We start from the raw sequence: 18,081 nt of genomic DNA, 5'->3' as shown, positions 1-18,081 counted from the left end.
CATTATTTCAGCCAAACCTGCTTTCTGCTCTTGGCCATTGTTAATCCCTCGCTCTGTTTCTCTATTGGTAGCGTTCCTTTTCCATGCACCCGTGTGCACATGGTGGGTGTGAATCTGTGGTTCAGTAGAGGGATGGGATCAGTTTCCACTACTGGTTAATTTATTAAACTTAAAGCTCAGTGTAATGTTTTTGGATAACAAATGCTTCTGCTAAAACAGAGGTAATTGGCTTCTGAATGGAGGCCAAATTCTGATATTGGGGGTTGGGTCTTTTGATGAAGTAACTCAACCTAGAAGTCAAGTGTGTTAACATGACCCTGCCACTTAATGACATTAAACAATTAAAGTGGTTCAGGACTTCAAGTACAGAGACCATGGCCTACTTGAGGTAGTAGCAAAGAGGATTTATTTTTGTTTTCAAATTTTTACTAAATAAAGGGGGGGGGGGAACATCTTTTGAGCATTTAAAATACGGAGCAAGGCTTTCGTGTTAACAATATCCCTTATTTGTTTGGCTGCAGTGCTTCTATAAGGTAGGCCCCTCTTGGACTGTACCCTCTGTGGTTTAAACCAGGGAAATTCCTCCTTTTCAGGGAAAGAGGAGAAGTTATTTGAAAAAGGCTGATGTTGTTGTGGCCCTTGTTGTTGAAGTCCGATCCTGCTTTCTTTCAGACTAAACAAGACAAGCTCACACACAAGCGGGAGAAGGGAACAGCAACGATAGAAAATGCAGCTTCCGTTTCTGATGCTGTTTTGTAGCCTCACTGCTGGAGGAACACAGGCACCGCTCATGGTCTTGGCCATCTCACTTGAATCTGGGAAATTTATGTCAATATGAGATTGACAGTGATGTAAAATGCTCTGTGGTGACATGTCTCCTAACCCTCCGTAGGCAGTTAAAGATCCTGAGAAAAAGAAGCAGGTGGAATAGTCAGACTTTGTTTTGAGGTCAGTGATTTTGGAGTCTGACTATCAAACACAGTAAGGCGAGAGCCAAGCAGACTCCTGGGGTGCTGTCATTTGGCCTGTGTGGACTAATTTTTGTTTCTTCAACTTTTTCTGACTTATTTTCTCAAAGAATTCTCTGAGGCAAGCAGCAGACAACTGAATATAAAGGCTTCTGCGCTGTGAGCTCGGCCAAACATTTGCTGGCATCTCAGAGTATCACATCACACCCATTGTCTTTCCTCTCTCTGCTTCTTGCCTGATACCCAGCTAGCCACACGACAGTCACATGGGAATAATGGTCCTACTGAAACGCTTTGCTTTGCCCTTGAAATTGTTTTTATGTGGGGATAATCCAGTGTGTTGCAGAGATGGAGGTTTTGCGTTTCAGAAGCAGTTTCATGAGTCAAAGAAAAGCACCCACTGAGTAAAGATTTTTATGTTTTCACTATACGGAGGAGATATAAGTCCCTAACTCTGTCAGAGATGGAGAATTCTCGTGAGAGTCCCAAGATGTGCATGTTCTCTCTGAACTTTTCTTGTCTGCAGGAGGATACAACTCTTCTTCCCCTTTAGAGTAAGTAGAACAGGCTGTTTCCCTCGTCTTGCTGTGCCAATTACAGTGTCAGATGGCGGAAAACAAGTTGTTTCCCTGTGGACATACAGGGACGTAGGATATGGGTGCCTCCTCACCAGCCTTCCCCCACCCACACATACATTTCCTACTGTATGTGGTAGCCATGGGAAGCGTTCATGTAGTGTCTGTAACATACTGTTCCTGATTTGTGCGCCTCCAAAAATAACTTCTCCATCTCTGTGGGTTACAGTTTGTTACCACCAAATGTGAAGATTGTGTTTTATTTTCCTCTCCTTACTCCTTCCAGGTAAGGATCTCTCTTCGCGCAGTGAAGATGATCTGTCCTGCATATTTGGGAAGCGACAGAAGACTACGAAGATGCAGGTAAATGAGGCTTCATCTTTCTTTTGTTTCCTTGCTTATTTTTGCTTATAATAAAGGCATGTTTAAATGTCTTGCTACTAATTAGATTACCGTGTTTTATCAAAAAAAAGGGGTCTTCTGCCTATTTTTATGTAGAGGTTGCAGGTGGAGTGCTGCTCTCTGAACTGTTAGAAGAGTGTATTTAATATTTGTATGAATTGCTGTGATGTAACTTCTTTGGAATTACTTAAGAATCTTCACTACTTTAATTTTACACTACTTAGTGACGTACATTGCAAAGTAGATAAATTTTCCTTCATCTGAAAGTTCCATAAACATCTGAAATAAAGTTTGACATTCGGCAGCAGCTGGCCAATCTCAGCAAGCTGCATTATTTTTCACAAGAACTGGGAAAGGCTGAGCAGCTGCAAAGGTTTGCTCATCTCTGAGCAACGACAAATAGCAAGAAGACTTTCCCCAACTTTGTGTAATGAGATCAACGTTTCTACTAGCATTTTTTTATACTATTTATTAGCATTTTCCACTTGTGGAGAACAGACCTGCTATACCAGTGTATGAGAAACAGGCTTACACTGGGACATGACTAAGGTATCCAGAAACATTCTTTGGAAAAGATAACATCTGGAGAAACACAAATAAATACGCTGCACGGATGGCACTGTTGATTCAGAGGTCTCTGAAGTCTCTTGCAGCTAAAGGGAAAGATGGGACCTGAAAAAATTGAATGGAAGTTCCTGAAATACCCTGTGTGTATTTGACACCTTGCTTGTTGTGCAGTACTCTTGAGAATTGTTTTGTGAGCCACTGTGAAATTTGGAAGGAGAAGAATAGGGGACAAATGCGCCATAAGATCCTGGGCAGCAGCAAAAGTAATAACGTGTTTCTGGTTGTATAAAGTATAGGTGGAATGACAAGGGGGTTGTGAAGAAGAAATTGTGATTCACTGAGGATTCTTCACTGGAAAGACCTCCTAATATGAAACACGAAACACTTTGGTGGGTGTCTTGGATTAATTTGAAGGATTTGGTCTTGCTGTTATCCCGTGTAGTGTTGTAATTTCAGACAATGTGCTGTAGGTTTTAGAGTTGCTGGTGGGAAAAACTGTTTTGTGGGTACTCTCCTCTAAACTACAAAAATACAGTCACAGCTAATGAAATGAGGAAGCTGGAAGAGACACAAGCAAATCGAGAACTGTCCTGTCTTGTCTGCCACCGTGAAGAACGCTGTGAACCTTTGTTGCAAGTCACATGGTTTGGCTTGAAAGGTGAGAGCTTGGGTAGAGGCCGTCAGTCACAACAGAACCAATCTGAACTTACAACTCTCTTGATAGAAGCATTTTGGGACTTCAGGTTAGAGATCTCAATTATTAGAGATCTCAGATGCTGGAGTTAAACATGCCCCATCAAAACCCCTTGATTAATGCCGCTACTGCTCAGGTCAATATGCCATAGATCCATTGCAGTCAGGTCAATATGAAACGAGAACTGGGGTTTAGTGCAGATGACCAGGAGACAGTGCTGTGGCTAAAGCAGTACATTTTGCATACCCATGGGTTTTTCCAAATAGCTGGTCTTGTTTTCTCTTCACTTTCCATATCTTTGGAAACTAAAGATAAGTTTGGAAAGTGGTGTTGCTGTTTCTTCTGGGGCTTTATCCTGCAGAACATTTCTTCTTTTGAGAGGCACCGGACATCATACTTGCTTGTGGCTGCTTGTAAAGGGAACCTAAGTTTGTGCTAATTCCTAGACCAGTGCAGTGGCTGGCTGATGGCTGCTGTTGTGCATATTTCCTTTTTACCCTCGCTGAACACTAAGCTAATGGTTCAAGGTTCTGGCAAAAAGTTACAGACCGTTCCCTGTTCATCGGCCCGATTTCCACATGCAAATATAGGCAGGAGGTAATATAATTTGGAGCTGCATTGTTGTCTTCTGGCTACTGTCTGCTGCTAAGCAGCCACAGGGAGAGAAAGCCAGAGGCAGCACAACTGTTTTTTTTTTTTTTTTTTTCCTCCTTCATGGGTCAGAGATCTGTGGAGTTTGCACAGAACAAAAAATGCATTGCTCAGGCACTCCAGCTCTGAATAATTTCATTTCATTGCACCCATGAACTCTCTCTACCCTTTGCATCACGTTCCAGAGCCTGGTCGTTAAGGTGGCATAAATGGAACTGCCACATGAGGATTTGCAGTACTGTTCCCTTTGTGTGTTTGCTTTCTGTTTTTGAAATCCCTGGGCTCTGGGCATTGCCCGAACGTGGCAGGGAGAGTGCTACAGCGGCAGGAAAGTGCTGTCATTCTCCTGGAAGCAAGTTGTTCCTGTCTGTTCTGTGTAGAGATAATGTAGAAGGAGCCCTGCTGTCCATCAGAGCCCTGTGGTATACCTTCAGGCTGTGGTAGGCCCTAGTTCCTTTTAATTGCAGTTCCTGCAGCCACTAGTAACACCTGTACGCTGCAGTTCTTGTTCAGGGCAGGTAAGGACGGCTTCCATATGTATGTAGGTGCTAGAACTGCTACTACTGTCAGTAACAGAATGGCTCAGGTAGGAAGGGACCTTAAAGACCATTTAACTCCAACCCCCAAATAAATCAAATTGCATGTTCTGAGTTGTATTTGCAACTGAGATGATACACAGAAATTGGTCTCGTAGCTTAGTCCTATCTTTAGGGCTTTTTCTGAGGTATTAGATTCTTTTTTTCTTTTTCTTTCCAGAGATCCAGTTGCAGAAGCTTTCAGTCCAGATTTGATTTGGAATGAATGACTTATCCTCAGCTCTCAACAGAGCTGTCATTCCAGTCTTGACCTTCTGACAGAGATACTCAGCCTAGTTCTGTTCCCTAAGCATCTAGTTGTTTTGGTCCAGCTTCACGACCATCTTTGGTATAAATTCATGGAATGCAAGAATCGCTTTTCACAGAATTACTGAACTTGGAGGAGACCTCTGGAGGTCTCTAGATCAGAGTTGCAGGGTCAGCTTCAGCAAGTTACTTGAGACTCTGTTGAACTAGGTTTTGACCATCTCCCTCCCTTAAAGCTTCCGATTTAAACCTGTGACAAAATTAAGTGAATGGATGAAGCATCAGTTGAGAAGCGAGAGATGGGAATGTCTTGGAAAAATGAAATTCTTATACTATGAGTGGATTCAGCTGGATGAGCATTTGTAGTCCTGTAGGCATTAGGGATGCTGGAAGTTACGGAAAGGTTTCAGGATGTATGCCATTGTCCTATGGCATTATCAGTAAGTTTTTCATCTGTAAGAGTTGCAGAGCTTCTCTTATTCCTAAGAGATGTTGTACCCATTGCTTTTCTGTATCTACCAGTGGCCTATAGTGCTGTAGATCATGGCAGTAGTATTATATTGATAATCGTCAGCACTGTGGTACTAGGTCTGGCTGGTTGGTTGGCTGGTGTTACGCCAATTTTTTCCTTAAAGATGGGAAAAGGGGGTGGGGGGAACCTAGGAAACTCCTTCCATCTGTGCTTACAGTCAAGTGGAATCCAGTGCAGGGACTCAAGGCTCAGTGGTACGGTCAGGACTCTGACCCTGCAAAATATTCTTGGCTCCTCTGAAGGGCCGGTCAGAAATATATTCCCCCTGAACTGCTGCTGTGATAAAAGGTGTCTCAGCAAATCAGGTATGTCAAAGAGATGCTGTTCCAATTGGTCATGTTCAGTCTTTTCTAGTGTGCTCACCAGCAATCATTTTAGGATTTTGACCTGCACAAGTCTTTGGCAGAAGATGTTTTGTGCTAGTTTGATCCGTGGTGTGGTGTAACTGGAGAGCTGAACTCGGACTCTCTTCGTAACTGTCTCTGTAGCCTGTGACTCGATCTGGCTAATGGATCTCTCGTGTCACACTGACACTACTGCAGCAAGTGGGGATGTTGAAATTTGGGTTATCTGCATTATCAAAGTAAAAGGGGAGTTGGCTAGAGGATTGTAAAGATTGCAAAAGAGTGGAATTGCAACGGGTATGGAAGGAAATGCTGTTTGTTCCGAAGGGTTGAAAGGATTTTCCCTAGAAGGGATAAAACCAGGATACTGGTTCTGTTGTTTTGGTGGTGTTATGTGTTGCTAATCTTAGGCACTTACAACCTTTAATTCTCCTAAATGTTAAACATAAAGGCAGTTTTTAAAAAATGTTGATAAATCATGTGTCCAACTAAAAACTCCTTAATAAACTACACAGGGACTTTTTTTTAATAAAATAAAAAAAACGGGGAAGAAAACAATGGCTGGGCTTCAGAGTGGAATTAAATTGGAAACGTCTGCAGTTTTTCCCAGGGAGAGTAAGTGATCGAAAATATTGAGTTGTAATTATGATGCTCTCTGGAGACGTGCGATGAGGACCTGTTTTGCAGGGTAAGATCTGCCAGACTTTTTTTTTTTTGCCCCCACTTTCCCTCTAATTTTCTCACTTGCTTAGGAACACTGAGAGCTGGGGAGACAGAAAAACAAATTCCATTAGTTCCTATCTGGTTGAACTTCCTGGAACCCCCACTATTTTTTTTGCTTCTCAGAATTTCCTTCCTCCATCCAGCTGTGTTTCCTGATGAAGCCTTATCACTGGAGAAAATGCTCCTGAGTGAGCCTGAGGATTTAGGAATGAGTTACAGACAGTCCCAACTTGGTTGCTGAACAACATGATTCTGGCACTGATTTTGCTTTGGGGGCTGGGGGAGTAGTTCTGATTTGCTGGCGCATTTGTAATAACTCTGTTTGAGATGCATACAACACTGAATGTTTTGCATCCCTCTCACTTCCACGTCTCAGGCTGTTCGATGAGTAATCTGCTTCCTCCAAAGTTTTGTGACTTGGATGTAAACCTGCGTAAGTTCCCTTAAACTGCCTAATCCAAGTAGCCCGAAAGTCTTGAGTTCATGGTGATTTCTTTCGCGTTAGTCATTAGAAACGTAACTATCCGCCCTCTTGCTTTTTTCACTTTTTTTTTAAATCAGGAAATTGTCTTCTGACACATTTTGCAGAACTTCCTCAACTGACTTACATTTCCCGGCACTTATCAGAAAAACTTGTTGGCTAATCTTAAGGGACATAACTGAAAATCCATTAAAGTCTGGCTCTGTCACTGGCTCACTGAAGCTATGGGTAAGCTGATGCAATTCCCTACACCTCAGCTTTCTCTCTGCAAAATACCAATTGAGATACTGAAGTTTGTGGGTATGACAACTGTGACTTGTAGGCAACCGATAACTTCAGTTTCTTGTGTTTTCTTACTCACAACAAAAGCTTCTATTTAGCACTTAAGGGGACCAAAAACAGCAGAAGAGAAAAGTTAATTTTTAACTAACTTACGCTTTTCACTGTTCTGCTTTGGAGACTTCAGCTAGCATGAGGTATTTAGGACTCAAAAGCAGAACAGAAAGAGGACATCAAAAACCTGGAGAGAGTCCAAAAGGATTTAGTAAAATGGGCGACAAGGTTAGAGGGCATGTCCTAGAAGGAGAGAGTGGAGGAACTGGATACGTTCATCTTAGAAAAGAGGCAGAAAAAGATGACCTCTCTGCCTATAAATATCTGGGGGCCGGGGAAGGGAGAAACAGAGGAAGGGAAGGGATAATAATCAGGGTAGGCAAAAGCCGAGAATGGTGGTGGGGGTGAAAAACCTTCAATTAGAAAAAGGAAGACACAAGCTTACTCTTCTGCAGGCTTCCTCATAGTGATGTCAGCAGGGCAGAGGAAGAGTCCCCTAAGGGAAATCCCAGCTCCTTAGTAAGTGATGCCAAGAAAAAAAAAATGAGTTTAACACTTTTAGACCCTTTGGAATGGGGAAAGGTGAATTGATTTAAGTAAAACATCTTCCGAAAACTTCTTCTTTGAGCAGCTCCAGTAATGAAGCTTGGTTTCCTGTGGCTGTGTTGTGCTTGGATTCTGTGGTTTAAAGGAGATGAGCTCATGCTGAAAGCCCTGTCCATGTGCATGCTGATCTGTTGGCCTTCTCTGTCCAGCTGCCTGTTTTCATGAAATATTTTAGAGTCTTATTGTCTTTGAAATCTCTAAGCTTCTGTTGGGTTGGATTGAGAAGTTGCTGGAGACAGGAGCACGTGATGTATGCAAGCATTTGGGCAGAACGAATATGGAAACTTCATTTCCTTAAGAAACAACAGCAAAAATGTAGTTGCTGTCAGTGGGTTCCAGAGAAAGATAATAGGAATATTCTGAGACAGACTTTCACATCTTTCCTTTATTTTTAATTACACAAGTATTATCAGAAAGGAAAAAAAAAAAAAGCATTTTAGAGGCACTTAGCATCTTGTGCCTAGGTGCTGTTACCACCAGGCTACAGAGTTTGCCAGAGTTGGGATTAAAATTTAGAACTTCATGGTGCTTATTCCCATATGTGACTTCACCAGCACAGATGTAATGTGTTTTGTTGGCATTAGAAAGAGTAAAAATAATACTTTATCAAGAATGAAGGGAAAGGAACACATAAGTAACACATAGGTAACAAAGGGTTGGATTTAGCCCCTAACTTTCCTGAAGATCTGGGTATCTTCTCCAGGCTCCCTTTGTAGTGATGAGGCACAAGTGCCTAAACAGAAGTGTTTGCTTGCTTTAAAGATGGTGAAGAAGTATGAAACCAAACCCTTCCTAGGGATGTGCACCTCTTTCTGTACTGATCGTAGAAGGCATCTAATAGTGAGGTGCTCCTATCCTAAAAGTTATGTTCTGAATGTATTCTGTTTCAGTGAAAAAGCTATGTTCTTGTAAGCATATGGTTACAGCCCATCCCTCTTAATCTATCCAGTTCTTTTGAAAACTTTTTTTTTTGTTAATGATGGTTCGTGAGAAGAGGCTGGTGACCTAGTGGTGAAGTCTACACAACCTGAAGGTGCTTTTACTCATTTGGTATCCCCAGGAGTCTGCTTCTGATTAGAAAACGTTTGTGAGCCTCTAGTTCAGTGGTACTTTGACCAGTTTGGCTTGCTCATTATTTTTTAGACACATTATCTAGGAAAAATAGTAAGAGTCAGCTTACAGTAGGCTACTTCCCATTGACTTCGAGGGGGAGCTCAGTGTGTTCTGCAGCATAAATATTAGAGGATACCATTAGGTTTGTGTGTTCACCTTTTTTGTTTCTGACCACTTGAGTAAAATGTATTAAAATTACCATTAGCAAGGGCTTTTCACTAATTCTGTAATACTTCACTTACTGCTTTGGCCTCTTAAGTTTTGCTCTGCTGCGTACTGTGGACTCTTAGCAGCAAGAGGTGATCTTTTCCAAAAAAAAAAAAAAGTGAAAAAATAAGAAGACCAGAGACCAGATCTCTCCAGTAGTTAGTTGTAGAAGGCCTTTGCCCATGCTTGAGGCACAAGCAGTACAGGTTAGTGGTGCGAATTCAGATGGAGGACAGCATGGCAATACAGCTGAAGAGCTAAATACATCTTCAGTGTACTCAGGTGGTACAGATGGAGCAAATATTCATCTGGCAGCACAGAGTAGCATAAAGTGGGCCTAAAACACTGTTGTTCTGGGTTGGTAACTGGTAATGCTAGAGCATTAGCAAGTCAGAAAGACATTGAATTAGGCTCAAGATGTTAATTTGGGCCATATTGGCTGGAGTACTGCCTTCAGCTCCAGGCCCGGCACCAGGAGGACGTGGAGCTGCTGGAGCAGGCCCAGAGGAGGCCCCGAGGATGGGCAGAGGCTGGAGCCCCTCTGCTCTGGAGCCAGGCTGAGGGAGCTGGGGGTGTTGGGCCTGGGGAGGAGAAGGCTCCGGGGAGACCTCCCAGCGGCCTGCCCGGGCCTGAGGGGCTGCAGGAGGGCTGGGGAGGGACCCTGTGTCAGGGGGTAGGGACAGGACAAGGGGGGGCGGCTTTAAACTCAGAGGGGAGAGCTTTAGATCAGACATTAGGGAGAAATTTGTCACTCAGAGGGCGGTGAGGCCCTGGCGCAGGCTGCCCCGAGGAGCTGTGGGTGCCCCATCCCTGGCAGTGCCCAAGGCCAGGCTGGATGGGGCTGGGGGCAGCCTGGGCTGGGGGCAGGGGTTGTGCCCATGGCAGGGGGTTCAAACTTGATAATCTTTAAAGTCCCTGCCAGCCCAAACCACTTGGTGTTTCTACGGTATTTTTTATGCTTCTCCATGCAGATGAGGTTGTTCCAGGAGCACTGGTAAACATTACTTTCCTCAGCGTGGTGTCAGAGTAGCATTTTCAAAAAAAGCAGGAGGAACAAAATACTGATGTTTTGTTGCCTATTCTATAAGCACCTTGTTAATCAGCTGAGGATAAATTATTGTTTAAATATCAGCAAAGAAATGGAGAGGAAGAGACATCTCCCAGTCTGGAAGAAATGATGCTTTTTCTTCCCTCTTCATTGGAGAAGAGCCTTGCCTCTAGCGTTAGTTCCTTGGGGGGGTTGTTAGGAACTGAAGCAAAACTGGGGGGAGCTCTTTTGATTTATCTTCTTTCCTTCCCTTTTGGTCACTTCGATAGGCTTAAAGAGCCGAGTTGGCTTTAATGTGCTACCATTAGAGACCGTGCATTAGCTGGAATAAACCATCATGCCTCACAGTGAAAAATATCTCTTGATTGGCTAATTAATCAGTCAAAGGGGAATGACATGGCCCTCGGCTTGAGGGACTCTGCTGCACAGGTAAACAGGTCATTGATAAATGGTTTGTCCACAAATTCATATATCAAGAAAACTTAGCCATTTTTTAACTACAGTTTGTGCGAAAGCTGCACTGCATTTTTGGAAGTGTATTTTTGCTGCCCTTGCTTTTTGCGTTGTGGGAGTTTTAGGTTTTGAACGTTTTCAAGAAGAAAAGCCCAAACAGAACTTCTGTTAAAAATGTAGTTCTGTTTCTGTGAATCACTTAAAAAAAAAATAAAGAGAAAACAGCACAAGAAAGCCCCAATACCCAAAACAACAACAACAAAAAATCCCCTCTCAGGTTTAAAGAAGGAAAAAAATCATCGTAATGGCTTCTGCATTGAAATTAAGTAGATCTCTCACCATGGCTGATAGCTTTTTGTCATTTAAATATATAGAGAGTGTTCAGTGGGTGATACCAACTCCTCAGGCACTACATGAACAAAGCTAACATCCATTAGCGGGTCTGGGGAAATAACTGGGGAAATTCATGGAACTGGTAACAGACAGTTAGTACGAGCTTTCACCATCTATATGCTGAATTTAGCCTTCTGTATACCATATAGCATTTTATTCTGAAAAATTTTTTCCCTGATGGGATTCTTCACTGAGAGTTATTTTGAGGGGTTGGGAGAGGAGAGGAGAAGAATCCAGCTTTAAACAAAGTAGCAGAAAACTGAGATTTGGAGGCACTCTTATGCATGGGATGTGTAAGTAGTGTTAAAGCAGTGTAACTGTATAAGGAAGTATAAAACTATGTTAGAAAATGCATAGCTGCTCAACTGGGTGCACAGAACAAATCCTAATTGTGCTTATTTTTTTCTAACCAGTGCGTATACTGTGAGAAAGGAGTACACTGCTACCTAAGAATAGGTGGAGAATGCTGGAGAGTGAAGTTACCTTTATTTTCACCATGAGTAATCCCTTCCTTCCAAACAGTCCTTGTCATGGGCCTGCGCTTTTATAGGATGACTGTTTTGTTTTTCCTTTTAAAAATATTTGTCTGATCAAAGCGTTTTCTGCAAATAAATAAAATTCCAGTGCAGTAGTTCAAAACAAGAAAAAGTACACTTTTTGATCCTATCACAACAGGATTTGTATATGGAAGTGTGAACTAAGCAGGTGGCTTCCTGTTGATTTTTAAAGCCAGGTGGGCAAGTTCTTGACAGTGAGTTGATCTCGCAGTCTGCTACCTGCCCTGCTTTCCCTCGTGTCCTGGTGCAAGAGTGTGCTGGCTGCTCTTTCCTTCTGCTGGTGTAGCACAGAGCTAAGGTGATGGTCCTGAGGTGGCATTTGGGGTTTGGTCTTTTGTAGGAATAACGCTACTGTGGAAATGAGAAGAAAATAGCAGTGTGTATTCTCTCTCAGAAATCAGGGAATATATTTTATTATCCTCCAAGAAGGTGGCCAGATCTACTCAAACAGTGTACAGAAGGGTTGGATGTTTACAGTGTGGTCTTATTTTTGCTAGTTCTATTTATAAAAAGGCGTCTGACCTTTCTGCAATGTTATCTTCTGATTTGGGGTTATCAAACTGATTGTGGAACTGCTAGTTGGTTTAGATGGATCAAGTAAAGCAGAAGTTGGAGCCAAATAAATGATTTGACCTGAGAATGTGCATAAAATCAAAGAAACAAGCTTTTCCACTTCCAATCCAGTATTTTGACTTCCCTAGTGAATTATTCTATCTTCAGCTGTGAACATTTGCTTTTTTTGCTCTCCAGTCAGGATAAATGTCTACTGTTAGAGTATGTCTTGATAGTTAACTTTCCCATCAGGGTAAATTTGAGAGTGTATGAGATACTCCCTCTTTGACCTCATTTCAGCCACCTGACAAGTTTTAAAAGTTTGGCAGTTTGAACCTAATTTGGGCTCTTCTGAGTTTTGTCAAAGTAGTATGACAAGGTGAAGAAATTCCTTGTCTGTGGCTTTTCCCTACATCTACAGCCTCACTCTTCAAGCTATCATCAATGCCCTTTTTGAATAATTTTGTTGATGCCATATATAAATGCAGACCTGACCTGTGGACTAATGTCACTCATTTGACCATCTGCTAATGGCTGCCTGTAGCCCTCAGTTTAAAAAAAAAAGAGTTGGTGTGATGCAGATCATGCACTGGGATAGTAGATACCTTCCGTGTTCTGTTTACTTTAACATCGTCTTCAAAATGTCAGTTACCACTATCTTGAGGATGATGGCTTGCTGTGTTTTGTTATAGAATGCTTTCTAGGAAGCATGTAAGGATAAATGTTGTCCAACTTTGACTGCTAAGTCAGATCTTCTTGTTGAGAGGAGAGAGCAAGGAAGCAAGCTGAAGTAAGCAGAAAAATAAGGGAGAGCAGTTGAAGCAAACCTGAGTTTTGCTCAGCTGGAAAGCATTTGGGTTCTTGACTGTACAGATTCTGAAGTTGTTGCACACGTGACAGTGTCTGAACTCTTCTTCCCTGCACTGGATTAGGTGATCTGACATCTGTCTGTTGTGCCTGGTTTGTTCTGTCTCTCCCTGGGGGAAATTGGTTGTGCATTCAAGTATTTTGATTTGGCAGACTCTCAGTAATATGAACCCAGTGGGTATTAGTGAAGACAAGTTGAAGTGTGCTCTGGCTTTGGAGCAGATGGAAGATGCTGGCTATGATAATCAGTTTCTGTGGAAGCTTGCTGCACAGTCTGCGATGGACCTCCAGAAAGTTCTGCATAGATGAGTTTTAGGCTGCTGGTAGAAAATCCTCGTGTGCCTCAGGATGCAGGTTCACCGAGGCTGTTTTGGTGAGCAGCTCTCAAATCAGGTGAATGTAAGCACTGGCCCTTACACTGAGCTTTGAGCTCAAGACCAGGTATGATTGGACCAGGGATACTAGAGGGGCCGTAAGGGATACATAAGAAGACCTTCAGGATGATCAAGACCAACCATCAACCCCATCTGCCAAGTCACATCACTGAACCATGTCCCTTAGTGCCATGTCCACATGTCTCTTAAATACCTCCAGGGATGGAGATGCCACCACTTAATTAAGCAGGAGTTTTTGTTGCTCCTCCCCACCTCTCATCTACTCTGTTAACTCTTCATGGCATTCAGGAAGTCACCGTAGTCTGTACCAAACTCACTGAGGTGCCTGGAACACTTCATAGGTTTGTCTGTTTCTCAGCAAAATAGGTATAAAGTCCTGGATAACATTAGATGTAGAATTCCTCTGCAAATACTAACATTGGAACACTCAGAAATTTGATATGAAAAGCGTCGTTGAAAGCAGCGAAGACAACTTCTTGAATTCTGTTTTGATGTATGGCGTATCAGAGGCTATTAAATCTGTCTGCCACTGCTTGTCATGTTCAGGTGAAAGCTATTTCTCCCAGCAATTCTGAAATCATCTGAGGGCTTCAAATCTTTATGTACTTGCCTGGCTCAGCTCATCCTGGAACTGGGTCCTTAGTAAACTACACACTTAGTCCAGTGGGTTACAGAGTTTGCTAAGTATGTTCTCGATCTGTCCAATCATGGTATCAGTTCAAAACTCAAATTGTTCCATGAAGACCACCGTAATAGTCTCCTTATATAAACCTTTTGGGGCTGAATCTGGGGCAGCGATATAATGAAACACATGATGGGTCAGGTTATGCAGTCCTCAAGTTTGCTTCTACCTAAAAACGTTTGTCCTCCTGAACTGGAAAATGAACATTTAGTGGGGAGCAATTCAGTGTTGGTCAGTGACCTAATTTCAGCCACTTTATATCTGTGACTGTGCTGATGCTGAAAGCTTCGGCATTCATTTACATTTCATCTTAAAAGCAGGGAGAATGCTGGGCCAGCCTTTGAGGTGATGAGAGAAAATTGTGTAATCTCAGACGTCAGCAAGTGGCTGGAAGAGGAAGCTTTTTGTTGTAACTTGCACACCAACAAGTTGGAAGGCAAGGTGTCCCCGTTTTAACTCATGCCTTGTTAAGCCTTCTATTAGTCGCTGCTTTTAAACTCCTCTCTCTCCTAGCCCCTTGGCATTTTTTATGCCAAGACGGATTGGAGCGTGTGATTTGTCTGTAGAGGACATCACCCCGCAGTGGATCCCAGGAATGTGACTCAGGTGAGGCACAGCGAGCTTATATCAGGGCTCTTTGGTTCGCTTTCACCACCGTCCTTCTCGCACGCTACGCAGCCTGGGGTCAAGTCACTTCTGTGCATCCCAGTTTCAAATCCCTAAAATCCAGGGATGGTTCACACGCCACGTAGGTGGTATTAGTCCAATTCGTGTTAAGTATGTAGTTCTTTATGAAATGCATTGAAATATTTCGTTAAAAGTGACAATATTTAAGTGGAAAGTGTATCGTGCATGTTATTTTTCTCCTGCTGGTTATTTCTGGAGAGCTAGCAGAGCTGTTTGAAGCGTACTGCATGTGCTTTACCTATTTACCTTTTGAACTCTACAGCCAGAACGCCTATAAAAGCGATACTGTGGTTTTAGGACACTGTAACTTAATTAAACTTTCAGAGATTCCTGAAGCGTGACCGTCTCCATCTTTTCTGAAATCCTTGCAAATACAAGGCTGTGTACATAAAACCAGGATGGGAGGGGAGAGCGTGCTCAGAGCCACCGCGTTGCTCACAGATCTGAGGGCGAGGGTGTGTAACCTTGCAGGGCTGTGAATCTCGGAAAGCTGGGGTCAAGCATGAAGTGAAGAAGTATCTACCTGCCGGAGTGTTTGTATAAATGGTTGCTTCTGGTAGAGTGAAGTAGCAGCCCTTGTTTTGACAGCTAGTACTTAATGTATCATTTGGGCTGCTGATTCTCTGACATCCATTCATCACAGCAGACCTCCTCTGACCAGTGCTCACCAACCAGAGCGCTGCAGGGTGGTTGTTTTTTTTTTTTTTCTTTTTTAATAAGCCTAGTGTTTCTCAGTTACCAAATGGCAAAGGAATGCTGTGTGTAGCAACTGCGATGGATCGCATCCAACGGCACAAAATATGGCCTGTTCCTTTTTCCTCCATTGTCGTAGGGAAATGGGTGTCTCCAAGAGACGCCCATCGGCATAGCCCTTGCTCTTTAGCAACAAGAGTCTGGGTGTTCTGATTTTTAACACTTGCCACTAGAAAACAGAGGTTTGTCACTCCTGGCAACTGACTTTACGAAAACACTGATAACAATAAAGGGCTTCATGCCCAGTCCTGGCTTGTGCTTGCTTTCTGGGAATCTTCCAGCGTGGTGGTGGTGGTGCTGCTGCCCCCTCTGCTTTAACCCTCGGAGCCGTACCTGGATGGCAGAACTCACGACGAGGTTTGGAGAGCCTGGCTGGTCCCAGAGGTCTTCTGTACCTCAAAAGTCTGGCACCTCGACGTGCTTAGCAATATCTAAAACACACAGCACAGAAGCCTCGCAGGGCTAATGCAGATATTGTTCAAATCACAGTCTAGATTTAAAGTTTGCTTAATTTTGAAGCGTCTTTCTTTCCTTGTCAGAATTAGCAGAACAAAACGTTCTTTACCTGAGGACAGAAGGGCTTAGGTAAATCCGTGGGGCTGTAAGACGTTTCTCTTCTCAGTGATATTCCCTGCTGCAGAGTCAGCTGAAGGAAAATCACATGCATGTGCCTTCGCCATTCGAGTATACGGCGTGACTTCGTGGCTTAACATGTCAGCGTGGAGGCTTTGCTCTAGAGTGACTAATTCGCAGGCAGATGTTCTCCAGTGCTGATTTTGCTGTATGGGGATGACAGTAACCTTCAGCAAAGAGACGTGCGGACAGCTGGATCTGCTGACATCTTCAGCTGCTGCAGCAAGGTTCGCCAGCGTTCACTTGTCAAAGCTCTCGGGCTAGCACTGAGCCATGCCGCTGTGGGACAAAGTCTGGAAAAATAAAGGTGAAATTTTGTGTGGAAGTGCGTGTATGGGAAGGGATGGAAACTGGTAGTATTCTGCGGGAGCCTGTGAGGTTGGAAGCTGGGAAAAAATTATCTGGAGCTGCTGTCAGGCAGCAAAGTGTTAGGACTCTGCCATGACATCTCAAAAGTACTTCTTGTACCTAGTTTTTCAAGAAGCTTTCCTTTTCATGGCTCAGAGTTTTTGAACTGTAGCTGCAAAACTCTTTCGTCCTAATTAGTAACCGTTTTCTCTGGAACCTGTATTGTCAGACAGGTAGAAGAATTCGGTCTTCATGGCTCTGAAGTCCTTGAAAGAAGGCATGAGATTGCTCTCAAGGGAGAGCCGTGGAGTTTAATAACACTTAAGGGTCCTGACACACAATCATCTTCAGGGTGTCATACAAGAGGTACCCACTTAGCTTTCTTGTGTCCTTCAGGTTATCTTGTTGCTGTGGAGATTTGCTGATAATGATGGAGTCAAGACAGTGTTCTCCAATTGTTTCGGAGTTAAGCTGGAGGCCTAAAGTAGAGGGAGATTAATCCTAGCTGAGAGGTTAAACTTAGTGATGTAACATCTAAGGAGCAGGGGAAGAGAAGAGCACCAGTGAAGGGTCATTTAACCCACTTACGGTCTGACCCGTGCGTTTGAGGGTCACCTCTCTCCATTGAATATGATTTTGGCCTCCAGATTTAAAGCCCCCGCTAAGGATAAATGTTTTGAATGGATCATGCTTCGGGTACAGCTCTTGCTTTCTATATATATGTTGCAAATGCATACAGGATATTTTCTGTTTTCATTTCTGGACGTATGCTTAGGTAACGCATTACATTTGTGACAGTCTCTGTCTTGCAGATTTTGGTACTGCCTAAACAGATCAGTACACAGAACGTGGATAGGACTTCAAGGAACCTTGGGAGGGACCACGTGAATACAAATTGTTCTGTAAATTAATGTAATTTGTTTACTTACAGTGACAGCATTACTGTACACAGATGATCTTGCTTTCCCTTTCTAAATCACTTTCCTTAATCAACTTTTACAAATAAAAATACATTTGTCAGCGATCCGAGCAAGAAGACTTTTCAAAGCAGTAGCTTTATATGCCCAGAAATTTATAGGCACCTTTTCCCGCTGTGTTTGTCTCAGAATTGGTACCCAGTCGTTATTTTTAGGAGGGCATATTACTGACTTTTCTATAACATTTGGGAAAGCGGGGCATGCTACACGTTTGAAAATTACACCGACTCCTTTATCACTGCCAGTCACCATCAGCAACGCTACATTCCCTGCCTGACACGAGGGAGGTTTGCCCTGAATAAATGTGGTAGATAAATGGTCTTTCTGTTCCTCAGAAGAATTTGGGCCACTTCTCAAAGTTAGTGCCAGAAGTACAGTAGCAGAGTGGCATGGTTCAAGTTAATTGCGCTCAGATTTTAGTTAAAAATCTAACTAGCTTGTCAGCTTTGAATTTATATTTTCACAGTTCACTAGGGAGTGATAATAGGGAGGCTTTGATGTAGCTTGCTGCTTTTTTGCTTTGTACCAAATGCTCCCAAGTTTAGTAAATAAACATTTTCACTGGGCAGGGGGGCCATGAATGAGCACTTAGAGCTGGCCAGAAGAACCGTGGTATTCCCTCACCAAGGGACAGCAGGGGTGTCGGAGCTGCAGGGCTGGCATGTTAAACTAGATCTGCACGGAGCACCAAGGTTGAG

General features: G+C 43.1%; 1 protein-coding gene across 2 annotated transcripts in view; it reads left to right on the top strand.

The window, feature by feature from the left end:
- Nucleotides 1-18,081, top strand: part of PINX1 (PIN2 (TERF1) interacting telomerase inhibitor 1) — a 62,817-nt gene that overhangs the window by 12,510 nt on the left and 32,226 nt on the right. For both annotated transcript variants that reach the window (XM_040550650.1, XM_040550651.1), the window contains exon 6: nt 1,830-1,906. In XM_040550650.1, coding sequence (XP_040406584.1) covers nt 1,830-1,906 — 77 coding nt within the window. The remainder of the gene's footprint in view (nt 1-1,829; nt 1,907-18,081) is intronic.

This window comes from Cygnus olor, chromosome 3 (genome assembly GCF_009769625.2).
Source record: "Cygnus olor isolate bCygOlo1 chromosome 3, bCygOlo1.pri.v2, whole genome shotgun sequence".
Lineage (NCBI taxonomy): Eukaryota > Metazoa > Chordata > Aves > Anseriformes > Anatidae > Cygnus > Cygnus olor.
Note: the sequence above shows the minus strand (reverse complement) of the source record. Positions and strands in the feature narration are given on the sequence as shown.